This window comes from Simochromis diagramma, unplaced genomic scaffold, assembly GCF_900408965.1.
Source record: "Simochromis diagramma unplaced genomic scaffold, fSimDia1.1 OVJJ01000061.1, whole genome shotgun sequence".
NCBI classification, from domain to species: domain Eukaryota; kingdom Metazoa; phylum Chordata; class Actinopteri; order Cichliformes; family Cichlidae; genus Simochromis; species Simochromis diagramma.
In genome coordinates this window covers 858,727-886,683 of record NW_024386945.1, presented here as the reverse complement: position 1 = coordinate 886,683, position 27,957 = coordinate 858,727, and the positions used below count along the sequence as shown (strand labels likewise).

The following is a 27,957-nucleotide window of genomic DNA, read 5'->3' as shown; positions in this document are numbered from 1 at the left end:
CAAAACGCTCCAGCAGAGGGCTGAAGAGTGATACATAACTGATGCAGATCTCTCATTGGAAGGGGCATAAGTGTGAGTGTTTATGTTGGGGTTTTTTTCTCCTGTTGTTACGTTGGCTCAGAGTTTGGACCCAAAAAAAAAAAAAAATTAAGAAAAATAATTTATGGTTGTTCACAAAGTACACAAAGTCATACATAAAGTCTGGGAGTTAAAGCAAAAATCCATAAAAGGGGTACATTAAATCCAAGGTAAACACACAGAGCACAAGCAGACAATCTGACATAAACAGAAGGAAAGAGGAATATATGCTCACTGGCCACTTTGTTAGGCACACCTGTTTAACTGCTTTTCACTCCAAATAACTAATCAGCCAACCACAAGACTGCATTTACACTCAATGCATATACAAATATAGACATTGCCAAGACAACCTGCTGAAGTCCAAATTCAACATCCGGATGGGTAAGGTGGTTTCAGTGACTTTGGATATGGCGTAGCTGCTGGTGCTGGTTTAAGTATTTAAGTGTTTAATTATTTAAGGACCTGCTGGGATTTTACCAAACAGTGCTCTCTAGGGTTTGCAGAAAACAGTTTGAAAAAGATAAAATATCCAGTGAGCACCAATTCTCTGTGTGAAAATGCCTTATTGATGCCAGAGATCGGACTCCTTTGAGCTAATAGGAAGGTACCAGTAACTCAAATAACAACTCATTATATACAGAAGAGAATCTCTGATGTACAACATGTCAAACCTTGAAGAAGATAGGCTATAATTCACACAGGTTCACCAAAATTATACAAGAGTAATTTGGAAAAACCAGACCTGATGACATTTGTGTTACCTCACCTGAATGGTAAGGTCAGAATTTGCCATAAACAACATAAAAGCATGACTCCATCCTGCCTTGTATTTATAGGTCAAGTTGTTGGTAGTGACATAATGGAAACAGTATTCCCATCTTCTGATGGCTGCTTCCTGCAGGGTAATGCACCATATCACAAAGCTCCAGTCATCTCAAACCTGTACTAGTAAGCTGTACCTAATAAAGGGGCCAGTGAGATAGCAGATAAGTGTGATTAGTGATGACAGTCAGGTGGGCAACAGGTGAAACTGATGAGGATGAGGGATACAACCACAAAGGAGGAAAAAGGAAGTAAAATACAGCAAAACTAACTTTCAAAGTAAAACTGGGAAAAAAAAAAAAAAAAAAAAAAAAAGACAGACAAGACGGAGACAGGGGAACTAGAAAGCAGAAGAAACTAGACAGAGAAACATTTTTTTCCTAGTAAAACAGGAATATATAACATGCTAGCAGCACACATGGTACCAAAAGGGATCTATATGCATGGCTACATTTATGGAGAAATAAACCACAGAGACACATGCTGAAGCCTAATTTGCACTGGAAATATTGCACTTGACTTAATGTCACGAGAACCACAGGCGCTTTTCCGTCATACAGGAAGATGAATTGGATGCAGCAGTGGTGCATGTGCGCTCACATATCTCTCTGCTGAAGCTTAACAGCCTATTAGAGAATAATTGCGCTCCAACTGCATTAACTGGGCGCACCGTGTGTGCAGCAGTAAAACCTATAGAGAGCAGAGTCCTGTCCCGAAGTGGCAAGACTCTCTGGCATGGCTCCTTGCAGGCAGCAGAGTAAGGATTGGGTTGTATTTTTGGAAGGGTGTGTGTGTGGATTGGTCGCCTTGTTAGGACTGCTAAAATATTTCCAACAGCAGCGACTGTCGGGAGATAGCTGGGTGGCAGGGACAGGGGGAAAGGGGCTTTTCTCTGTGGCCACCTGGTAAAGCCATGTAAGATCCCTGGCTTTTCAAGACAGAAATACAGAAACAATTCCGTTTCAGTAACCGGTAATAGGATCCAAATTTGCAACGAGGTATAATTTATCCTGGAGGGAATCCGTGGAGTGGGTAGTTAATTAGCTTAATCGACGAATCCAATAAGACAGTGGAGTAATCCGGAGAAAAGAAGGGAGGAAAAACAGAATAAAGTGTGAAGTGCGCCCCGGAGCTTCATGGACACGCTCAGAAACCCCCAAACCAACTTCCAAAGAAGAAACCAAGTTCAGCACTGAGGGTATCTCCTGCCAGTTTTAATGTCAGGTGAAGGTGAAGTCAGACTAACGGAGCTCTTATCTTTAGACAGGTAACAGGAAAAAAAAATTCAGCTTTACTTTCTGTGCGTTTTTCTGCGGTGAGGAATGAGTGGAGGTCGCTTTGAGTTTGATGACGGTGGAGCTTACTGCGGAGGCTGGGAGGGGGGCAAAGCCCACGGCCATGGCATCTGCACCGGACCCAAAGGACAGGGCGAGTTCTCGGGCTCCTGGAACTACGGCTTCGAGGTGGTGGGAGTCTACACCTGGCCCAGCGGGAACACCTACGAGGGATACTGGTCGCAGGGGAAGCGTCACGGTCTGGGAGTAGAAACCAAAGGACACTGGATTTACAAAGGGGAATGGACTCATGGATTCAAAGGGAGATATGGCGTCCGGATCAGTGTTGGCAGCGGAGCAAAGTATGAGGGGACATGGAATAACGGGCTCCAGGATGGATATGGCACAGAGACGTATGCGGATGGAGGTGAGAGTCGCATTAAATATGCCCACAACGACCAACAAGTGGGGGGAAAAAAAACTTTGATGTTTTTATATTTTTCGATAATGTGCTGTTAGAAGTTTGATATGTGAAGTATTCGTTGTTTTAATTGAATATCACATATTTTGTATGCCATGTGTATCTAATAATTATCATTAGTCTGTAAAGGCTACTTCTTTACAAGACTTGTATGATAGACTCGATACTTTAATTCGTAAATAAATGTAAGAAAACACTAAAGTTGCCACATAAGCAGTGCAATGAAAAACGAAATTATTACCTCTACAAAAATCTATACAGAAGGATAACAAATATACAGCAAAAAAAAAAAAAGGGGGGGGGGGGGCACCTTATAACTGTGAAAAAGTGAAATATTCACATATATGCACTTTGTTACTATTTAAAGAAAGACGTGCACATTAAAACTGCCGGTTCAGATTCTTTAAATGGAGAACGCTTTACATATAGAAAGAGTACCTGAAAACCATTGTGAAATACTTGAGTATATGTACTTAGTTACCACAGAAAAGAGTTACTTATAGTCATTGAAAATGCTAATGTGCCTCTAAAGCTAGTGCTGATAAACGTATTACTCCTTAAATATAGAAATAATCAAATAAATTACCATTTACTGTACTACAGCATGTAAGTACACATGCTCAAGCACATCCACTTATCTATGTTTGAGTACATCACTTGAGTACATGGCACTGAGATGAACAGATGCTTGTGGTCAAACTGCAGATTCATGTCTCAGCAGGATAATCGGGTTTCTGAATCTTTAAGTAAAACTAATAATAGATAAATGAAGGACTTGAGTATTTTTGTTACTGTACTCAGTAAAATACCGATTTAAATGTACATAGTTACTACTAAATAAAAATGCTGCTGCTGCTGTAGGTCTCTGCAGAGTTATGAGTATTCAGATTATTTTAATATTAATCAAGATGGCTAAGGGCAGCTAAGAAATATACTGTATATATTAAAACTGCAGCAGCAGACCACAGTAGGGTCAGAGGTCATCGTGTGGCTGAGCCTCTTCACAACATTCCTCTCAATGAGGAAAAGTTGCTAGTTTGAGGATTTTCAGTCAGTATTGCTGAGATTACTGATGCACTTGACAACTGAAAAGGTTTAGATGATTCAACTTCTTAATGTGCTTTTAAAAGCTGAATTGAACACATCATGACCTTCATGGTTTTAACTGCTATCTATAGCTATAAAATAAATGTGAAGTCCTGAAGTGCAGTACTTTATTACTATTGTTCTGCTTGTAAATCTTGCAACATCACAAGCAAACTCCCGCCAAGATTGTTGGAGACAAATCCGTGAGTGCAAAACAGACCGGCCCAATGAACTCGGTGGTCTTTAATGATGCCTCTGTAACAAGAAGAAAACACCACCCTGCTGCTGTCAGTCAAGAGGTGCTCAGAGTTTGTTGGAGCTAAAAACCCCTACATGGATGTTTCCAGTTTGTTACACTACACGTCACAGTGGCAAAATAAGTACTCAAAATTAATAAAAACACAAAAAGAAATGCCCTCAAGTCTACGTCTTACACAAGTAAAAGTACTAAGCATACAAAACGTGTAGTAAAGTGAGCAGTTGTGCAGCAGTACTAGTCCTCTCAACTGTTATACGTTGTATATTATGTCATTTGTATATCATTTATGAATGCGGCCACTGTGTTAACAGTGTATCAGGAAGGAAACATTATCATCGAACTTTGTGTGTGCATTTTTTTTGTACACTTTCTCTGGGCGCTTCTCTTGGTTCTACTTAGCCCGTCAGCTCACTTACTTAATAAAATGAGTTAGACGAATAAAATTAATTGTGTTTGTACAACAGCAGTGGTTTCCCTCCTTAACCTCGGACTCATCAGCTTTGAGGTGCGGTGCGTTGGAAGATGTGGTTGGAGGCGGGTGGGTGTGAGAGCACCAGATGTCAGGATTTAATAATAGCCCACATATTTGGTGCCCTCTTGGCCTTGCAGGCTGAGGCCTCGCTGTCACTGTAATCCACACACATCAATTTTAGCATGAGAACAGACACTAAGATGACTTGTCAGCGAGGGTATTACTGAATGAGATGTGTCACTCTAAAGATATCCATGACATTTTGGCAGAAATGAAAGTTTAAACAACAGTCTCCAGGAGCGATAGCAGCTCTGTGAGCCTGGACTCAAATAGGCTAACAGGCTAATATGTTAAGAATGGCATTATTAACATGCTAATGAAGCTAAGGTGCTAAGATTTACTATTTTCACAATCTTCAATTTAATTTATGGTAATGCACTGAATCCCTGCTGTAGTGGGTGATGCCATTTGCATCCTGTGAGCTGGTGTGTTTCCACTGCTGAACAGTAACTTCTGCTAAGACACAGAAAGGAGAAAAAACTAAAGAGCTGACTTTGAGTCAATACATTTATTGCAGGAGCTATTAAAGCATCACATGCTTTTGCATTAATGTAATGAGCAAATTAGAGATAGTTGCAGCCTCTTAAATTATTTCTGAGCCATTATCCTTCTGCTAATCAATATAATGGGTTTATACCGCATATTCTTAACAGACTTATCAAAGGTGTTGAAGTCTGTATAGCTGTGATGTTAGGTAACATTTCTCAGATAGTGAGCATCAGGATAGGGTGTAAGATACAATGTAGGTTTAACACAGTGCATTCCTCCTTTGTGTAATTAGCACAAAATACAGACGGCACAACAAATAAAAATCATACTTTTTTCGCAGGTGCTATTTACATAGCACACAAGCTATCTCGAGGTGCTTTATAATGAAAGATCAACATGATCACGCTGTGTGCAAGCACTGGGAGGAAGTGCTCCATTTTAACAGGAAGAGACCTCATACACACTCAGAATTAGGGAGCTACTGTAACTGACTGGTGAGTGAGTGGACAGAGAAGACGGAAAAGGAGAGACAACAAACAGCAAACAGGATGAATCACAAACTACAGGAGAGAATAAACAAAAAGAAAGAACAGGCGGCACATGCTGCTGCGCTCCCTGTCTGTCCATCAGGCAGGCTGTCACAGGGCTTCTCCCTCTTGGTAATTTTTCGACTGTGTCTTGATTAACTGGATTGTCTCACCGTCACGTGTGACTGGAATGTTTAACAGCAATCACTTCAAAATAAAAGCAAAAGAATCCTGTGCTTTCTGCCCAGAGTCTATGACAAAGTTCTTAATGATAGTAAGCTGTTCAAATCACCTTCTTGCAGTTCCAGTGGTTTTGCAATTGCTTGATCAGAAATAAAAGTGTACGAGGATGGGGAAGTCAATAAAATCTGCATCTCAAAATCTTAAAGTTCTATGAAAACTTCTTTCTAAGATCAAAAAGCATTCTTGAACAAAAGATCAGGAAGTCTTTGACCTGATTGTAAATATCATTATGATTTCCAGTGTTAGTGGGGTCTGTCTTCTATGTCCATAAAAAGTGTAGTGCAGTCTTTCCCAATGTAGATGATTTGGTGTTGATTTCATCCTGATCAAGGTGGAAACACGTTTCTAGGGTTAAATACCTTGTGCTCAGGATCTGCGGTGTAGTAACAAAATATTTACAACTTATTTTTTTAATGGTTTCCAGGTACATTTCAGGGTCAGTTCACTGGTGGGATGCGGCACGGCTATGGTGTTCGACAGAGCGTCCCCTACGGCATGGCAGCAGTTGTCCGCTCCCCTCTTCGCACCTCCTTGACCTCCCTTCGCAGCGAGCACAGCAATGGCACCGTCCTGCAGCAAGACGTCCCAATCATCACCACCACCAATGCCTCAGGTGAGGAGACACCCGTCGCCACTCCTACCCAGCTGGGACCGTCTCGAGGAGGCTTTGCCCTCACACTCCAGGTGGACCCTGGGGCTGTTAAAAACAAGAAGAAGGGCCTATTTCGCAGGAGCTCCCTACTGGGTAAGCTGAAGAAGTCCGACTCGAGCACATCGCTGTCCAGCCAGAAGAGCAAGATCAGCTTCCTGAGGCCGGATTCAGCTCTCAGCTCCAACGCCAGCGACACCAACTCCACAGTCAGCATTGGGGACGAGAGTCTGGCTGGAGCTGAGGATTTCCCCCCAGTGGAGGCTGACATTGACGCCACCACCACAGAGGTCTACATGGGCGAGTGGAAGAATGACAAGCGCTCAGGATATGGAATAAGCGAGAGGTCCAGCGGGCTGAAGTATGAGGGTGAGTGGCTCAATAACCAAAGACACGGCTACGGATGCACCACGTTCGCTGAGGGAGGGAAGGAAGAAGGCAAGTACATGAACAACATGCTGGTGAAAGCCATGAAGAAGAGGGTGATCCAGCTGAAGGGAACCAAGATCAAGCAGAAGGTGGAGCGGGCAGTGGAGGGTGCTCAGAGGGCTGCAGCCATCGGCAAGCAGAAGGCAGAGATTGCTGCTTCCAGGTAAGAAACCAGAGAGATCATTCTTCTCATGCCTTTGTTTTTTTGTTTTTTTTTTAATCATATTATGGGTATTTTTTTTTCTATCCTCAGAGCAAAACTATGATTTTGACATGCTTCTTAGGTTAACTGGTGATTCTAAATTAGCCTTAAGTGTGAATGTGAGTGTTAGTGGTTGTCTCCCTTACAAAGGACTTGTCATTTTTCTATGGTATATCCAGCCTGTTGTCCAGTTGCAGCTAAGATCAGCTTCAGCCCCCTGCAGTGAGGCTAAGCTGTCAAGAAAATGGATGGCTGGATAAATCTCCAGCGATCTTTAACAGTGGTATTAAATACCACCGAGGGTCGCTGGCTCTGTTGTTTTTGTAGAATTTGGCTACTTTTGAAGTGTTTGCACAAGTGTATTTTTTTGTCAAACTCGGTCAAACTTGGCACAAACCCGGCAGATCAGCAGATATCAGTGCCTTCCAATTGGAAAATCCCATGTGGGTGCTTCAGTCCCCTTACAGTAGCTGCACATAAGCATGTTGCTTTGCACTACACCTGCACTCCTTCTCTTCTTTTAATGTTGTTTTTGACTTAATATCTGATCTGTTTTTGATTGAAGCCCACTCTGTTCTGTCCTTGGGTCCTTCTGCTGCTCTCACTAGCTTGTCCATTACCGATATACACATGGAAGAGCGATGAGAGCCGACATCACCAAATATAAATCACAGCAGATGGAAATGTCAATCTTCTTTTCACTGCACTGGTTCAGATATGGTTCAATATCTACAAATAAAACAAAAATAAAATCAATTATTTTAAAAATCCTACAAAAGTGAGTAAAGACAAGTATGTAGGCACCCCCCAAACTGCAATCCACATAAACACAAACACACTATGTGCTGTAATTGTCTTAGCTACTGTGATTTTCCGTAATGTGAATAAGGATATGCTGGGTGTAATTTTGAATTGTTTGGCAACCTTTGCAGTAGAGCCGATGAGATCACATACTACTAACATTTATTTAGAGCCTTTATCTGTCATTGTAATCATCCATGGCTTTGGCTGCAAGTCCAAATAAACCTTTAACAGAAATACCTTTTAATCAATGTATTATAGCACAAACTGGACAACCCATTGTTAAAAATTCATGTGGGTTCTTCTGGTTACCTGTTTAGTTTTTTGTGGTGAAACTGGAAAGTTCACAGGCATAACTTTTCTCCCTCTCAGTGTGTGTTTCTCAGTTTATCTGCCTGAATTGGCACTGTGTACAACATATTCAAACAGTGAGACTGGAGTGACCTTTAGAGCTCCACTGCACTCAGTTACAGGAGTGGCTGAATATCTGATAGCTTTCTGATAGATTTCAACGTTAGGAGGAGAATACATATCTGAAATCTCTATATGTGCTTCCTGCTGCAAGCCCAGATCGTAGTCGACAGAGGATTTAGTTGAATACCTGAGGAGCAGAAGATCTCTGGATTTTTCTAAATGAGTTTGCTTATAGCTTAACACAGAGCCTAGTAACAGGGGAACCCATAAGTCTCATCATCCCCATGAAAGAGAAACAAAATCCAAAATCTCTAAAGCTGAATAATTAACATGATATTTGAGTTGTGAACAGAAGAGTACTTATCATGGAGTCGTGCAGGGTATTTGAGTAATGGCGATGCTGGCCTTTTAGCGAAAATCTTAGATGATTCACAATCTGACACTTTTACTCCCTGCAGTTGTCAAAATGTTGATGTATCTTACAATAGTTGGAATGTAGCAAGCAGCTCCACAGTATCAGTTTCCAGCTCACCACTGTTGGCCTTGAACACGACTTCTCAGAAATGACACCCCGCTGGGATCCCAGGGTCCTTACAGCCATGCTCCTCCTGGTGTGAAAACGCTAAAGCATGTGTGGAAGTACATGCTGTAATCTTATATTTGTGTGTCATTGTAAGAGGTCGGGTCATTCAGAATTTTTGATTTTAATAGTTTGAGGTTTCCAATAATCATTTGATCAGTGGTTCAAATTCCTGAGCTTATTACACCCAAAGCCTGGAAGTAAAACAGGTGATCTCCTGGAGTATTTGTAGCCAGAAGTATCATTTTATGCAAGACTACGCGGCATTTTTACCCTTTGTTCGCCTGTTCTACAATGATCATGTTCCACATTTTGCATCTAGTTTTCTAAATTTGAATATTTTTAATGGAGAGACTGTGGGGAAACCACCAGGGACTGTCATCCTGGGAGTCCTGTAGGAAAACATGATAATGTCTTTTCCAAGGTGGAAAACTACAAGTAACAAACTATGCCAATGCCAAGCAAATTCAGCTATGTCAAAGATCAGAAAGTTTGTTTTTCTTTGTTTTTTAGTCTCACAAGAAACCTGCAGCTCAGATGATAGATGCATCCCTGCTAAAACCCAAAGGATTTCTAGATCAAAAAAGAAACTGAAATAACAGTTAAGAACAGTTTAGTGAAATAAAAAAAGAGGCCACATGAGAGTAAGAAACAACTTCCTTTTATGTACAATGTATTTATTTAGCAAGGAATATATTCACACAGGAAATGTGCTTCACATGCTAAATTCCTCTGAGCATTTGTAACCTGCCCCACACAAACATAGTCTGACCCTATTATAACCCCCTGTGATGCCAGAAATGGCCTTTGCTGAATCCTATTAGAAGGGAAAATGTACTTAATTGTATGACTGCATATAAAAGATGGACACTGGCACTCAGTGGTTTCTACACTTTACCTTTTGAAGCCTGAACTTTAGTTTTTTGGCTGCTGATTGTATTTAGATGAGAAGGTGGGAGTACTAAGTTAACCCAACAGTACCGAGCTTGGTTACCAAGCTGCATCTGTAAACAGTGCAGCTGCAATGCACAGACAAAGATGCTTGCCACAAATTTTTTTGGAAGGTCTGTTTTTGCTAACATCCCCACAGCGAGCCATATTATCTGTCAGATAAATTAATTAAAAACACTCCAAAAATCACAAAATTCGGTAGAGAGATTACTTACACTAAGCAGGCATTTCCTTCTGTATATGGCATGTAAAGGCCTACAGGTTATAGCTGATAACACTCCACCCTCTCCTCCAAATAAAAGCCTGTCTGGCTTCAAAACACAATCAAAAAGAGGGTGATGTCTCAGTGGGTTATCCTCTTATTCACTTTGCAGTCTTTATATGAATCTGCGTGGCTCCTGGCTTTGCCCTCATATTTAACTGCCAAGTATAAATGGTAAATGGCCTGTATTTGTATAGCGCTTTACTAGTCCCTAAGGACCCTAAAGTGCTTTACACAACCAGTCATCCACCCATTCACACACACATTCACACACTGGTGATGGCAAGCTACATTGTAGCCACAGCCACCCTGGGGCGCACTGACAGAGGCGAGGCTGCTGGACACTGGCGCCACCGCGCCCTCTGACCACCACCAGTAGGCAACGGGTGAAGTGTCTTGCCCAAGGACACAACGCTCGAACCGGCAACCTTCCGATTACAAGGCGAACTCCCAACTCTTGAGCCACAATCGCCCTAAGAGTAGCATTTCCCATAGTGTCAAACTATTCCTTTAACTAGGTGAAAAACCTTTTGGATGAGCACAGAATGCATGAGTGTGATTATGTTTAAGTCATTATCGTGATTAATCGCTACCCCGATTTGTCTCACAGATTTATTTAAACCTTTCTCTCACACATTGCAGCACAATCTGATTTAAAATTAATGCAGGAAATCCTTTTTTATTATGTGATTCATGTGTGCACAGACATGTCTACCTTCAGATTGTCTGACCATACAAGGCGGTGGTGTTTTTGCCGTCTTCAAGACCTGAAATAGGCTGAGTGTTTACAGCAGTGAGACTTGCACTGATGGACTGCAGACCCCCGTCCCTGCAGATTGAAATCTAAATATTGTACTGCAAAGATAAGCAGTATATGAGAGTTACTCATTGTGTCAGTGCTTTAGGATCACCTGAGGCAAGTCTGAACAGAGAAAAGCAGATTTCACATTTAACACGACTGTCACCAGGAAGAGCCTAAAAAAGTGCTGGAAGGTCAGTGCTGAAATTTCAGCTGCACCGCATTTTACAGGCAAACTTTTGTTTTCATTACATTTACTTGGCAGTTTGAGTTACTGTTTACGTTTAAAATTGACTTCTACTATTTACATATTAACTCTTTAGGATTCTGAGTATTTTTGGCTCTTTAACCGTCCATAAAAACAGTTTTGTAAACTGGTTGTAAACAAAGTTCGGACTGGAGCTCGGGACTCTTTGAGGGCTGTCTTGTTTAATTTGAGGGGAATAAAATAATGGGTCAGTAATTAGAAAAACAGATGAGCTCTCTGTACTATTTCTTGTTATGTGACCTCCGAGCAATGTTGCAATAATGAAGTTTCCATTAGCACTTAATGTGTGTGTATTTTAGCCAACAGATTCAATTATATTTAAAGATGCTGTCATCTAATCACTCTTTCATGCAGTCCCTTGTGCACACAGTGTCTTCTTTTGGATTACTTCCCATTTCCACCAAACATTAGATTATCTAATAAAGTGGAATTGCACTGTAATTAGGTCGTAGATGTCACTGATGGAGAGCTTTTTTGTAGCAAGCATAAGCCATGGCCATTCCAGGTGGTAAAAACAAACACTTAAAAGGTCTCAAGAGAAATTAAGCTTTTTAAAATGTACTTTGAATGGCCCTGTTTGGTGCACGTTCTTGTATAGCGAGTTTTCTGCAGAGTTAGTGGGACCCACAGAGAATAAGGGCAGCATTATTTTCCATCGAACACCATCCGCAGAACTGAGAACTGTCAGTCCTTTTCATGTCCAGGCCAGGTGAGACTGGGTCAAACTAAGCAGTAGACTCCAACCGACAAAAAGATGTTTCCCTTCTGTCAATTCAAGTTTCAGATGGAATTCTTTTGCTGCATGCGTAGGAAGCACAATCCAAAAGATAGATAAATAAATGAAATGGGTACGGGTTGGGCAGTAGATAGCTCTGGCTGTAATCCTCTTTACTGGCACACATTAAAAGCAGAGGCCAGTGCTGACTCTGAGCAGGTCTAAGTGACCGTGGAGTCTTTTTGCTAATGTGCTTGGGCTGATAAATCATTTATATTTAAAAGTTTCTGTTGAATGAGCTTGTTACCAGCAACTAGCTCAAGCATGAGATTTTCCTTTAACCATATCACAGCACTTCAAATTCCTTGACGAGTGCAGTCTGAACCACTTTGAGTGTCTGGTAAGACCAAATAAGCACAGTATAAATGGCAATCCTTTTTCAGTGATGCAAAACAGGCATCTATTCAGTGTCCTTATGGTGAATACTCACTGCGTGAGGATTCATCATCACATCATTATCAACAGCCAGTCTGGTACCTGCAAAGTGAGACAAAATGCATTGCAAGATGTAGCAGAAAACGGTGTACATGCCACTGACATATCAGTGCTTTATACACTCAGTGTCCAAACATTTAAATCAGATGGCAGAGGAGATGTAAAGTATTGTTAACAAATGCCCTTCTTCTGTGGAACCGGCTTCCAGTTTGGATTCAGGAGACGGACACCATCTCTACTTTTAAGATTAGGCTTAAAACCTTTTTGCTGAAGCATATAGTTGGGGTGGGATCAGGTGACCCGGAATCATCCCTTATTTATGCTGCAATAACGCTAGGCTGCTGGGGACTTCCAGACTTCCACTTTTTTGTCTAACTCAGTGTGTGTTTATACACCTCCTCTGCATTTAATCATCAGTTATTATTAATCTCTCTACCACAGCATGTCTTTGTCCTACCCTCCTCCTCTTCACCCCTAACTGGTTGCAGCAGATAGCCGCCCCTCCCTGAGCCTGGTTCTGCCAGAGTTTTTCCTTCCCACTGTCGCCAAAGCACTCGCTCATAGGGGGTCGTATGATTGTTGGGGATTTCTATGTATTATTTTAGAGGCTTTACCTTACAATATAAAGTGCCTTGAGGCATCTGTTGTTGTGATTTGGTGCTACATGAATAAAACTGAATTGAATTTGAATTGAACTGAAAAAGTGGATTCATTGTTTTTGCAGTAGTCTAAAATTCTGATTGGTATCAGTGCACATTATCTGCTGGAGCCGTGGCTGATAGGGAGCAGGTGTAAGTGACTGAGGAGTTCCTTGCAAAAGTGCATGGAATGCTCTTTATTTTTAGGAGTTTAACTATGTCACAGCACCTCGAATTTATCTTTTTATCCTACGTCGACAGCTACTGGAATAATATTACATCTTTCTTATTCTCTTTTTGACAATTTAATGTCCTTTGCACCCTCTAAAATCTGTTTTTCTTGCACTGGAGTATTTTTATATTGTTGCATTGGTCCTAACAAAACAGCCTTCCTGTAGTCCTGGATATTAAACTGAAATCCAATATTATATAAGCAGAGGAGACATGACACATCTGTTCCTGGCAGTGGTTTCCTCACACTATGATCCTTTGGCAGTGATGTCTTGGATTTAAAAATACACATACAACCAGGACACTGCATGCGATCCCAGACCAGGCCTCTTCAAGCCCAGTTAGTCAAAGTGTTTGCTGACACTCAGACAGTCTGTGGACATTGTTCTGCTTTGTGGACTGGCTGCTGGGCGTCTGGAGGAGGACCTGTGTGGCAGGACAGGGTGTAAATGACGCACACATAGGGGCCTTGTAGTCGCGGAGGAGCCCTGACTAAATATGGACAGGCATACTCTTGCTGTATCACAATCGCGGGGGAATGCAACAGCTGATTGTCCCCCTCCCCCCTTGCTGCTGTCAGACCCCGTCTTTCCTATCTGGTCACAAACACCCAGACAGAGATTCTTCTTTGTTTTTTTTCCTGCAGACAGAAATCAAATACTTACCCATACACCACACAGCTGTGCTCAGAAACAGTAATCTGCTTGCTGTTTTTCTCTCTTTCTGTCACCTCCTGCGAGCCTTAGCTCCGCTAAGAGCCGCCAACAGTTCGAGATCACAGATCTCGATCCATCTTGCGTCAGCAGTGGTGTCAAATGCCTCCATGGATATAAATATGGCACACCTCATAAGCAAGTGCTTGGGTATAAAGGGTTAGTGTATATATGTACCACACCTAGCTTTAGTTGTGGGGCTTGGATTACATACTGTACTGCTGATACTAGCATTTTGTGCTGGTGAGCGATCAACTGGTCATAAAAGTTGTAAACAAAGTTCAGACTACGGCTCAGGACTCTTTGAGGACTTTTTTTTTTTTAACAAGTGCCTTATTTAATTTGATAGAAAAAGAAACTGGTCAGTAATTAGAAAAATAGATGAGCTCTCTACTATTTCTTGCGACGTGACCTCTGAGTAATGTTGCAATAACGAGGTTTCCATTAGCACTTAATGTGCGAATATTTTGGCCAACAGATTCAATTATATTTAAAAATGTTGTCATCTTTTTTATTAACAGCTAATCACTCTTGCATACTCCCTCATGCATGCACACATAGTTGCTGCAGAGTTGGAAAGGACCCTCCACAAAGATCCAGTGGCACATGCCAAAATGACAGAATATCTCTCGCCATCAGTAGACTCCAAGACGATGGTGGCGGGACAAAAAACAGACATTACAAAACAGCAGAGTACCAGGACTTATTTAAAGAATTGTATCTATACTTATATATTAGGCCAAATTTAAGTTGTACATTAATCTGTGATCTCATAGCTGTGGGGAGTTATGACGCACAGAAAATAAAGTATATTAATGTACTAACACTAGCACATGCTTTTTTTTTTTTTATTCAAAGTACACACAGTTATTTTTGCAGTGCATTTGTGTAAAGTGACCTTTACTGTACTTTTGTTTCTGCAGCTGAAGCCTCTGAATGCTTCCTTCGCTGACTGTATATAAAAGCTGTCTGTGTCTGAGAAGTGAACTCAGTGCAGAATTCTCTTACACTTGTGGGGGTTTGTTTTCTAATAAACAGTAGAGTGCAGCTCCTCTGGTTTCAAAAAGACTTGTATATAAACCTATAGAATAACAGCCCAAGAAAACTTTTGATCTGTGACCTCACTAATCTTAACGTTATGGGCTGACTTGATCGTTTTTGTGCTTGGTGAAAACGAGGTTAATTTTGAAAATTTGGGCTCAATTTGAGCCAGAAAGAAGGCTAAAGTATTCTCACTGACTAATGTCATGGCATAACACATTGGTTAGCCTTAAACTATTCATTTAAGTGTTTGCTGAGGTCACAGGTGGGATTTATCAATCAGAACATCCATTGACTGACATTATGAGGAGCTATGATATACATTTTTTAGCAACTGTAACCACACTGGAAGATGTGGTACAAGATATATAATTACACCAAAAGCCCCAAACAAATACAGTGTTCCAGCAGGAAAACACTGCTCAGTGCTTGGCTGCTTTAATCCTTCATGCCAGTGTCTGGTTTATTATTATTTTTTTGTTATTATTATTTTAGTCAGTGATTTGCACAAATCTATTCATTTTGATTATGCGACTCGTAATTTACAGGATTGAATTTGATTTAACCATGCAGCCCTAAGTTCCTACTTTTCACCTTGTGCTTGTGCTAAAGATTTCACCATATTTATGGTACTGAGAGTTGTGTGGTCACTAATACTCAGTGACGGACACGCTCAGTGAGCTGTGAATGGATGTGAGGCTGCTACAGGGGTCAGTTTATATCCACCTGCTGCCTTTAGCCATTTTAGTACTTACTAGTAGCTCTGCTACATGTATAGCATAGCACTAAAAAATGCAGGTCTCATAGGTGTTTTCTAATAAAGTGCACAGTGAGTTTTCATACTTAACCACTGTATTTAAGCATAGACTGTATACAAAGGATACATGCAGTCACTTTCAGATGACCCTTTTCTTTCATAATGATCTTCCTGGCTGTAATGTCCGTCTCCTATGCTACAACTGAAATGGAAAGAACACAGTATTTCATGCTGAATTCAACCATTTATTATGTTAAAAGTAGTACAAATGTAATATCAGTGGTGTAAACGTGGTTCTGTGACTATTGTGCGATGCCATGTTTTGTTGGCAATAAGCTAAACTAAATGGGAAAACTGTGGAGTTCCCAACAGGAAGGAGAACAAGAGAGAGGCAGGAAGCTGAACTGAACTGAGCCCGGTGTGTCAAATCTGCTGATTGCTTCAGCTTAGAATTACCCTGGTGCTTCCAGGCATACTAAGGAAAATAGCTGTTAGCCACTAATCTACCCAAGCTCACATCAAGCTATCATAGTAATAATATGAGCTGGACCTGATGTGGGTTACAGTCATTATTGTTTGAGCCAGATGTCCAAGACATCAGACATCTGGACCATTTAGGTGTATCAGAGGTGAAATCAAGCAGCCGGACTCCCCCTGAGTTAATCCATCAGTCAAAGTCAACTATGGCCAATGGAAAACTGCAGATGTGGTCCACATTCAGTGTTATCTGAATGAAGCCCCCCTCTGCAGCCTCCGCAGTTAACAAACAGTTGAAACTCTATTCCTACTCCTGACGACACTGAGCCACTGTGAGGTGGAAGGTAGAGTCAGTTTCCAGGAAGAAGCCATCTGTCGACATCTTTCTCTTCCAACTGGCAGTTTACCCGTCCACACTGAAAGGCTGCCATCTTGTCTGCTACCTCACACAGCACTCTGTCTGCAGGCAGTCAGGAACTAAATTGTAATAGTATATTGTTAGGTAAGGGAGAAGATGGTTGAGGCTTTTCAGAGTATATTTTTATAATAAACATGTATGCATATTGTGTTCATTAACACTTTAAATAAACTTAGCACAACAACTAAGTAGTAAGGACATTTTTGGTTGGTCAGTTATTTCTTTGCTGCAAAATTGCTTCTTGGCAATAAAATTGATACCAGTGGAAATCCATGCATGGGTTGAGCAGCAGAGTTAAGTATGTGTGTTGTGCCTTTAAAAAAAACTTTATAAATCTTCTCAGAATAAGCCAAACAGCTTATTCTGCTATTGACTCTTGTTTTGAGCCTCTGGTACCCTGGTGCTGACAATCTGGCTTGTCATCATTAGAGGCATCTCAATGCAGAGAGATATCAAGATGAGTCTCTGCAGCCAGGGGTAATCACATATCTCCACAGTCTTGGACCAAATTCTATCCTCCAACATAACAACGATCGCATAGACTTTGATCATCTGGTCAAATAAATGATAGCAGAATAAGCTGTTTGGCATTGGCAGAGGGGATTTTTTTTCCAAGATTTTCATGGGCACAACCCACATACTTTACTCTGCTTTTCAACACACAAAAGCATTTTCCTCGCAAATGTGGCATCATCTAAGGGGAAATAAACAGGCTTTCCAGTGGTACAAGATTTATTGCCAAGAAGCATTATTACAACAAAGAAGTAATCGACCAAAACAAAGTTTCCCTACTTTTTGTGCTAAGTTTAGATATTGTTGAGATTGCTATGGAAACATGTTGTTAAAGATCAGCTGTTAGAATAACTTTGAGGAAAAACAGCTTCCTGAGTAGGTGCTGAGTCTGTGTGGACAGGTGGAGCTCATTTATATCAATCAGGGGACCTCAGGAGCCTCTAATTGTTCCTGGTGGAAGCATCTTCCCCACCTAAGAGGAGCTATTTTCATCTTGGTGTAAAGTTACAACATGTTGAGTATTTACAGAGTAATCACACTCAGTACCTGCAGTTACTGGGGACAAACAGCAGCAGCTTTTAACTCATTTACCTCTCGAGTTTTTGGATATAGCAGCAGTTCATCATCTAATATCATCCTCTTTCATCACTAATGATGAAAACATGATTAGATTTTTTTTCTTAACTATTAACTGATCCTGTTGTGATTGCCAGATGTTTTACTTTATGGTTTTGAGGAAGTATATCAGCAGGTGTTTTTAATTGTTTAACTAAAAGTTCCCTGATCTGCTTAGCTGAAATTTGACTGTATGTTTACAGAGGCAGGAGGTGTATCAGATTAAATTAATTATATGTGTACTTTTTCACTGAGATGATATGATTTTTGGAACTGTTTGGTTGCTGTTGCAATGTGTTGGGGCTCATTTTCCATGTAACATTCCCCAAGTGGCTTCCTACTGATAATTTTCCCTGACCAAATATTCCAAATAATTGGTTTAGCACTTAAGGCTACAAAAAAACAATCCAGTTTCTTTCCACAATAGAAACCCAACACACAGAGAGTACGGTAAAGTCACACTGAGCTGAATCGTACAGTAGAAATTAGGTTAAATGTAGTTATCATAAAACATGTGCAAAGTCAAAATGCCTGACACACCGCTATGTTCCCTCTAAGCTGTGCGCGTGAGCAATCGCACACTGCTGACACTGCTAAAGAGCTACCATTAGCATGCTAACAAGCTAAACTGAGATGGTAACCACTGAACCAGTTAAACAGCTTTTATTCTACAAAACTTCAGTATGGCTACAGTCTTTACCCGAGTAGAGAAGCATAATAGTATTAAAATAATAATAAATTGTGCTGCCCTATTTTCGTGGTATAACTAGACTGCATTTCAGGTTTAGCAGCTGGAATTAGCCTTGTTTTCTTGGTTGCTACCTGTTCTTCAGTGATTCCTTTTTTTTTTTTTTTTTTTTTTAAAGGGGAAATCCAGGGTGAAAGTTCATGAACTCTGCATTGCAAAGTGTTGCATGATAAGTAAATTTTTCCAGTGTGCAGCAAAACAACTATAAATATACAAATGTATGCCTGTCAGGCCGCAGTGCTTTCTGCCTGTCACCCACACAGACATTTGTGTGATGATGGAGGCCTCAGTAGCTTGCCAGCAATAACTCATTGTCTCACTCATGGTGGCAAAAGTGTAATTTATTTCTGTCCCAGGCAAACGGTAGAACAGGACAACCCCTTTCCTCCAAAGCTAATAATACTAATGAGCCATATGACCAGCGACTGCCCACCCCAGCATCCATTTGACCATGATTGAATACTATAAACAAGCCTTGTACTGCGATATTTTTGGTCACTCTGTTTAAGGCCCTTATCTCTGAGAGTGTTTGTGTAGGAAGGTCGAGGTCAATGTCTCATGAACCATTAAACCATTATAGTATGACGTAAATGAATAGAAAGCAGAAAAAGTATGTAGAACTGAAACAGGCTGCATCCTGGTTGATGCATGTGCTGATCACTGGTGGCTGTAAAGAGGTTAAACAAGAAAGTGACAAGCAAATGCTCAATTGAGTGACCGTATCCAAGCCCTCAGCTGTGTTTCCTCACACAAGAAAAGCTTAAAGCTACTTAAAAAGGTGACACAGAGGATAAATAGAAGGGATTTCCCTTTTTGTTTTGGAGCGTAAACGATGGACAATTAAAATATAATTTTTGGCTTTCTAAAGGTGGTTTCTGTCTAACAGTGACTCCAAAATGAACTGATTGATGATTTAATGATGAGACGAGATCAGCAAGTTATAGCTTAGCCTTCAAAATAAATTGATTTTGGTATTTTTCCTCAAATATAACCAGTTTGTTTATTTTGGTTTTTGTCTTTCCCTGTTATTTGTCAATGGAGGTGTCGCTGATGAAATGGTAATATCAGTGCTAGGCTTACCTGAGGGAATCTTTTTTTTTTTTTTTTTTTTTTTCCCCTTCTTTGGCTTTAATTATTTTTTTATTAGTAAAATTAAGCCTGGTTTAAAGTTATAGACCAGTATAAACCGACATTTGTGAAACTGCCCTGCTATTAAAGGAATTCTGATTTACCGATTCACAGCTGCTAACAGGTGGACTTTGTTGCCTCCTGTGGGGACAAAACCAGGTTTTGTAGTTTCACATTTAAATTAATAGCATTATTCTATTTGGGAGACACTCTGACTTTGCTTTCTTGATGGTGAAAACACACTCATATCCCACTCTTCCTCCCGACAGCTAAGCCAAGTGTGGTACTGATTGTGTCATTTATAAAACACACTGAAGTGAACAACAGATGCTTTCTGAAAACAGCATGTTCATTGCCGGCATATAGGGGGGGGGGAGATTAGGATTCAGACCATTAATGAAATGAGAAGATGAAAGAAGAAGGCTGAGTGACTTGTGTTGCATCTTTCCACTGCAGGACAGCCCATGCCAAGGCCAAGGCAGATGCAGCTGAGCAGGCTGCCCAGGCCTCCAACAGAGAGTCCAGCATTGCCAGACTGGTGGCCAAAGAGCTCTCCCCTTCCTTCTACCAGCCAGGTTAGTCGACATCTCCACACCACATTTGAGAAAAAATCAGCAAAATTAATTTAAAAAGCATCAAAAAGGGCCACCTTTTAAGGCATCATAATGTCACTCACGGACTTTGCAGCTGTATGCAAGCTCTGAGTTTCACTAGATATCACGGGAATGCACACTAAAAAAGCTCATTCAGAATTTTTTTTTACCTACTTATGTATGATACTGTACGAAGGAAACAGCAAATGTAAAATCCCAACAGCAGAGCTACTTCTCTACTTTGTCTCTGTCCTCACAGCCTGTGATAGTATATCCTTCTGCTGAGGCCCATCACAGGGATAGTCGCGTTTGACTGTCTAAAAAAAGGACCATCTTATTGGGTCGAAGGGATCGTATCAGTTTCATTGCGAGTCTGTCGACACACACATTGACACAAAAGCAAAGGGGCTATTTGGGAGCCTCCTGCATTTCACTCCTGCGCTCTCACTCAGCAGAGAGCTTAAAGAAGTCAGATGCAAACAGAAAGTCGTCCAGCTTTCTAAATGAATTGTCTCTCACTTTCTAAATGACTAGTCTTTCACTAAAAGTCTGGTTGAGACTGGCGCTGGCTGAGAAACATCTGCTTCAAAACACTTCACAAATTTAAGGATCGGACTTTTGATATTCTATACTTTTCTTATTTTTAGCATAAGAAAAGTATCATATGTACAGCTGTAGGACAGCTGTACGTGTCCTACAGCTGGTAATGATCATCAGCATGTGTATTCATCCACAACAAAAAATGTTTCCCAACAAATGGTAATTTCTTCTGTTTTAGTAACATTTGCTCAAAACTACAGTGTTCAGCTGTTCAATTCAAACCAAATATGAAGAGAAAGCGTATCAGTGCATTGTAGGTATGGATTGTCTGACAATATCAAAAATATTAATTGTTTTTAGCATATTTCATTTTGGGACAAATTTTCTCCTTTGGATTTTTTTCTGAAATGTGAGCAAACAGAGAATTTATCTGTGTTTAATGGAAAAATGTGTACTCCAGCGAAAGCTTATTAGGAAGGGGATGCAGCAGCTGAATGCATCTCTAATATCCCCTGTAGCTGCTTCCTGTGCTCTCAGGAGGTTTAAGGGGATGATACTTACAAAGACAATCTGTGACCTCTCAGCCCTGCAATACTTTTAAAACATTTTTATCAAGGGAATCTTTTTTTTAATGGAAAAATGTCCGTTTTTAAATTGAGCTCCTTTAGCTATTTTCGAGCCAACAGGAATTTATCTAACAGTGAGCTGTGCTCCATGATAATTATGAAACAGCAGAAAGATATTAATATAAATGAATATTTCTAAAAAATATATTTACCTGCAAAAATAACTTATCCTTGTGAGGTCAAACTAATAATAACCTATAATTCTCACTGTAAGCTAAAGGTTCAGGCCTCACTGATGTGAGCACTCTGTTATAGACTCCTTTTGTACTTAACCCAATACTGAGCTATGCACCATGAAGTGTGACCTCTCTGTGAGCACAGTAGCCACACCCATCTGCTGCTCAATTATTCTGTTTGTGAATGGCAGCCAATCAGAATAAAGCTGGGTAAAGTGAGAGGCACTAAAACAGCTTCTTTCACATGGTGAATGACTGAAACCACTAAAAACAAAAGAGGATTATTTTGAACTTTAAGTCATGACACTCTCACATGATAAATCATTTATGATGTTTGTAAATCCCTAATGGATTGAGGCATTATTACTTAGTGTTAAAAATACCATGGCCTTTTTATGGAACATTAATTCTAATTATCGTGATTAGTACATACCCATGCTACAGTATCTCTAATTTCGGTCCATTGTTAGGTGGTTCCTTGGCAACATGACATCATATATAATTCATAATTCAAGTTTGTGGCTATAAATTACATGTTATTGTCATGTAATTCAAATAATATTATTTTAATGAGGCATTGTAGGTGCATAAATGTTGGTAGATGGTTGTAGGCAACATGATGGCGTCATATGTTTTTTAGATAAGAACCTACACAGGTCTAAGACGTACCTGTGTGCCAAGTTTCATTAGTCAGTTTGTGATTGTGTAGGAGGAGTTTGAAAGCCCACATTCTGTATCTATTATACATTTTAAATTATGGAAAAAATAATAATTCCTCTGACTTATAATGACTGATGGTAGAAACCAGTGATTAAAAAGTATTTGAACTGGCTTTCAGGTCCTGAGTATCTGAAGAAGAGAGCGTTACAGTTGGCCGTGGAAGGCAGTGAGAACACAGAGACCATCATGCATGAACCCCTGCTAGCTGAGGAGGAGCCACTGCCTACACCACCTGAAAGCCCGGTTATGAATGAACTGGACAGCCTCATGCCTAGCTCATCCCCAGGTCGCACACCTTCTCCAAGCCCAGGCATCATGAGCAAGGAAGAGCCCAAACTCCTCAGTCCAGGTAGCTGGAATGAAGACAAAACCAGTAAAAGTGGTGGAAGTAGTAAACTCAACGACAAGCAAGGCAGTCGTCCCACTACTCCCTCTGCTCCTGCTTCAACTGTATCTGAAGGAGGAGGAGGGGCCACCAGCAGTCGTGGCCCATCTCGTACCCCGAGCCGCCAGAGCAACAAGAACGAGCAGGGTTCTGACATGGAGATCAAGCCACTGCAGAAGTTTGACTCTGAGGCAAAAGCATCAGATACCACTACAGCCCCTGCTGCCCCTGTAAGGAATAGCCTCATCTCACCAGATGATGAAGAAGAAGAAGAAGAAGCACCACGTCCCATCTCCAAAGCTCCCTCCAAAACGCCTTCCAAAGCGTCTTACAAATCTGTAACTCCTGAGTCTAAAGCCTCCGAGGTAAAAAGCGAAAGAGCACCACCAACAAAAGAAAGAGTGACGCCTGTATTTGAGAACAAAGTGGAGTCCAGGGAACCGAGCAGGCCTCCCAGTAAAGCAGAAACAAAACCGCTGCCAAAACGGCAACCCAGCCCAGCTCCAGCTCCAAAACCTGCTCCGAGTCTTGAACCTAAAATGGCACCAAAGCCAGTGGAAGCAAAATCTTTAGTTACCAGACCGGCAGCAAAGGTGGAACCCAAAGCCGAAGTCAGACCCAAGCCCATCCTGTCGAGCCTCAGTAACGAGGTGACCCCAGAGTCTTTGGACATGGAGGTAAGGCAGTAAATATACACAGTGACTCACTCTTCATTATTTTTTGCTACATCAATATTGTCACAACATGTATGGTGGTGTCAGTCTGTCAGTCCAAGACTTTGGTCAACAGCTATCAGATGGATTACTGTGAAATTTTCCACACACATTCAGTGTCCCCAGAGAGTAATTCTTACCGATGTTCGTATAAGCATTTAGCTCAGTACAGCCTTAAAAATATACACTAGCATTACTGCTGACATTAATGACCATAAGCCCTAGTTTCTAACTAAAGAGCACAGCTTGACACCATCATAGTCAAATAAAAGTGTACACCATGTCCAGTCACGTTATTTACCGTATAAGGGCAAGGCCAGACTACTGTTCTGGTTTATTGGAGGGGGAAATAGTTGTAAATGAATGCTATGTCTCCTTTTTCTCTATTTTAAATGTGCATTTGCTTTATATTGCCTGCCAATTTCAGGTATTAATGTTACATTGGTTTTAAAGTTTTAGCTAAGCATGTACCCTAAGCATCAGCATTAAGTTATAATTATGGCTATAAATATATCAGCCAAACATCTGTGTCAGCCAGTACTAACCTCCACCAAATAAGATGACATTTACTAATCTCAGTGGACGATAATTATCTGTTATGTCCAAACAATTTTCTTTTAGTTTCCCTGCTGGCTAGATGGGAATAAATAAATTAAAAAAAATACACTTAGAAATAGCATGCATGACAAAGAAATGCTCACTTTTACATTGTAAATATTTGTTATAAGCTAGGATTAAAGCAACTTTTATTGAAATATGCTTAAATTTGTTTGTATTCGGGAGGTAGAAGACAGTGTACACAATGTACCTGCCAATATGAAGCTGGAATGTGGGAGGCTGATTATAGCTTAGCATAAAGACAGGAAACAGGAAGAAATGGCTAGCCTAGAGCTAACCAAAGCTAGCAGATTGCTCCCATCTGCACCCCTAAATCTCACAAAAGGGATAAGGGGTGTTAATTTCTGATCTTTAAAGGTGCTGGTAGGACAATTTTCTAGATGTTAAACCCCTTTTTCAGTCTTGCTCCTCCTGCAGTCTTATTTTGAACTTGCTCACAAGATATGTTTTGGGTACAACCATCTCCTATAAATAATAATTTTGATAATCCTTTATTAATTCTTTGCATTGAAAAGATAAAACCCAACATGAACAGCCGCAGATTAGGAAGGTTAAAGAAAAACAAACAAAGTGTCTTAATAAGGTTTATGGCCATCACATGCAATTAGAAAGGTTTCAGAGCACTCTGAGTCTTTGTGATTCTCCAGCCTGCTGGAACACTATAAACACCATTCATCCAGAGGATTTTGCCTCATTTGGTGTGTTGGTGGTGGTGGGGAGTGCTATGTATGACGTAAATTCAAAATCTCCCACAGGGCTTCATTAGGTTCAGATTTAATGTCTGTAGGGGAGAGTGGGGGTAATATGAGCCAGTAGACAAGCTGACCCACGACCTTTATCTGGGCGATCTCAAACACTGTTTGTCATTTGACCCTGAGTTTAGTTAGCATTTCCCTTTTTTGTGGGAAAGAAACTAAAGTCTGTCAAAATCTTCATGAGTATCCCAAGTATCATTATCAGTTTCATGTCAGAAGCTAATTATCTCAGGTTTAAATGTCATCACATTGTTCATGGAGTCCCATTGTACAAAAAGGGGTGACTGCATTACTGAAAGTGGAGCTCTGATTTGGTAGAGTATGCAATTTTCACCACGGCATCGGGTTGAGCTCGCACAATATTATTCCAGGATAAATATGTAGTCTTAATCCTGTAAAGCCTGAACCATGAAATAATTCCCATAAAATTCTATTTTTATAGTGTTTTTTGAATCTTCTGACAACTTTTTTTTTTTTTTTTTTAAGGAAATCAAATGTAAATTTGCATATCTAAGTTTTGATTTGTAGTCAGTACACTCAGTGTTATACAGTTTAAGTTCATGTAGCATCATCATAATGAATAACTCACATTATATTTGATGTTGTATATGTCGCTTAAGATTTTTCCAAGTGATAACAGTAGAAGAGGCAGGGGCTCTACTTTCTTTTTCCCCCCAACGTAGACATCAGGATACATTTTCTCAAAAATTTCTAAGAATGTTGCATTTTAAGTAGCATTTATGTTACATGTTGGTGTTTAACACCTCAAAACTGAGTAAGTTTCCATTTGTTTCTTGAATCTCTGCAGAATCACTTGCAACTTTAGAGAAAATAGTTGTAAGACTTATTTAATAATCAAATCATTATTATCAGCATTATCAAGGGTTCAATTATCAATATTTCTTTGAGTATTTTATTTTTTTAGCTCTACTTATAAACTAATTCCTCTGATGACTCATTGTCCCCCTTTCATGTGGTAAGCTGATCCACGAAACCACTCTTTTGGACCTTGTATTTAATTGTGTGATTAACTTGGGCTTAGTTCTAAGGTTTTAATTGATATGAATTTATGAATTTTCTGAATTTGTTGTTTTATTTTTGTCTCATATTTCCTTAGCTTTTGACTTATGGCAAAAAGAAAAGTAATTTGGATTAATTTTAAGTTAACTTGCACATCCATGGAGGCATTTTACTCCTGGAAACCGTTCCTCCCATCAGGACACCGTAATGTACCCTTCTACATAACAGGACCACTGGGTCCCTTTACTGTTGGAGCTAAGGTTTAGGTTTTTCCTTTAATTTTTCACTCATCTCCAGTTTTGACTGGATCCGCTGTCCTTATTCTGCATTGAGTTCTTTTCCTTTTTTAAGGGCCCAAACACCATCATGATCTGCATGGTAATCCTGCTCAACATCGGCCTGGCCATTCTCTTCGTTCACATTTTGTCATGAGACATTTTCCACCTCCTCAGGTAATAAACACACCATCAAAATGTACTCAGAAGCGGCGATACAGTAAAAATAAACATGAATCCACTAATATCAGTTTGCTACAGGTTAACGGCAGTGTCAGAGAGAGATGGGCTTCCTCCTCCTCAGTAAAGACCAGAGATCAAAGACAACACTGAGGAGGAACAGAAGCCTCACGCAGACCGCTGCAGCTCCTAGGATGGTTTTTGTTGATATGACTTCGTGAGGCTCTGCGAAGCTCCTCTCTTTCAAGAGGTTAGAGAAACTGAAGGACATTGAAGGGCTGGCACTGTTCAGTGCATCTAAAAATGATTTGTTTAGAGGGAAAAAAAAAAAAAATTGGTGGGTGAATGGTAGGTTATGTCCCGGCGATGATGCTGAGGAAAGAAGGGTGGCACTCAAGAATTCAACTTTTTCACAGTGTGTCATGAGCGTGTCAACATTTTTGCAATATGGCTTTTAAATAAACACTTAATTGGCATTCAGACTATCTGGATCTCACAAGAGTGAATCAGGCACATAAGACAAACCCACCTAGATACGTTTTTAATCGCCAGACTGAATATTCTCTCTATAATGCCTTGAACTTGATTGTTTAGACACAAAAACTACAACAGATGTGTGAAGGGTTTGGGCGTGATAACTGTTACTGTCAGGAGTAGGGATCTCGCGTGTGTTGAGTCTCATCAAGAAGCTCTCCGAGTGGTACTGTAAAAAAAAAAAAGGGGGTTTATTTACTGGCAACATTTTCAAAGCGTTGTGAGTTTCTGCAAAATCTTTGAGACTGTGGTGTACTACACTGTGAAGTTTTCAGTTTTCACTGGGATTTATGTGCATTTCCTGTCATTCTGCTGCTTTGCTTTGGGGAAGCTGATAAACCAAATAGAGAAGGGAAAATAAGAAGCTTATGAGTGCCGCTGCTGCTGCGTAGGTTCCTGTGGTGTCGTGCAATGCTGTTTAGCACCCAGGCAGCTTTAATACAGAGTTGTGCAAGTTTTGCAAGAGGAAAATGATGGCTGGAGTTTATCTAATTTGAAACTGTCACTGTATGTTGTTGTAAGGTTGCTGGATCTACATAATTATCTTGCAGCAGGGAGTGGGTTGGGTTCATTATTTTATGTGTCAGTGTAGAAAACTGTCCACTGCTTTATTTTCAGGGCCTGTTGTAAGATCAGCTTTTGTACACATGAGAACACTTTGTATGCATCTGTGTTTTTGTACCTTTTTTGAAGTGCACATCTTTACAGCATTCAAAATATTCTGTTATAGGATTCTGGGGGGAGGGCTCATTAGTACAATCAGAAGTTGTAATCCTAAAATTTGTTTCCCAAATGAGTCAGATTACCTCATGTTTGTGAGATGGAGGAAAATAGAAAGATTCTTAACTCCATGTCTTATATTGAGAAGAAAGCTTTTATTTTCTTAACCCAGTTAGGATTTAAAAGGAACAGAGTTTTAGCTGCAGTTTTTTGTTGTTTTTTTGCCTTTGAGTTTGCAAATGTACACACAGACCACTAGTGAAAAAGTCTACAAGCATATAAAACTGTTTTGAAAGTAGTAAAAACCAGTTTAAGAAATTCCCCATTGTGGTTTACCTGTAATCTACCAATGCATTCAATGATTCACACCAGTGTCAATGCAAATGTGGAAGCCACTTTATTTTTTCTGTTTTAGAGCAGAAATACAGCTGAAGTCAAATTAAAAACTTTTACACTTGTGAATC

At 40.3% G+C, this 27,957-nt stretch overlaps 1 protein-coding gene across 2 annotated transcripts; it reads left to right on the top strand.

Annotated features, from left to right (window-relative positions):
- The first annotated feature begins 1,218 nt into the window (after positions 1-1,218).
- On the top strand, positions 1,219-27,955 carry jph2 (junctophilin 2). Of its 2 annotated transcripts, none has more exons than XM_040038178.1 (6): positions 1,219-2,604; positions 6,219-7,035; positions 20,095-20,213; positions 22,412-23,355; positions 26,136-26,236; positions 26,311-27,955. In XM_040038178.1, exons 1-5 carry the CDS (start codon positions 2,226-2,228, stop codon positions 26,214-26,216), a joined length of 2,340 nt encoding a protein of 779 aa, XP_039894112.1. In that variant the 5' UTR covers positions 1,219-2,225; the 3' UTR covers positions 26,217-26,236; positions 26,311-27,955. The 2 variants fall into 2 exon arrangements, with proteins under 2 accessions (XP_039894112.1, XP_039894111.1); XM_040038177.1 differs by having other exon boundaries at positions 1,220-2,604; positions 26,321-27,955.
- Positions 27,956-27,957: the final 2 nt, after the last annotated feature.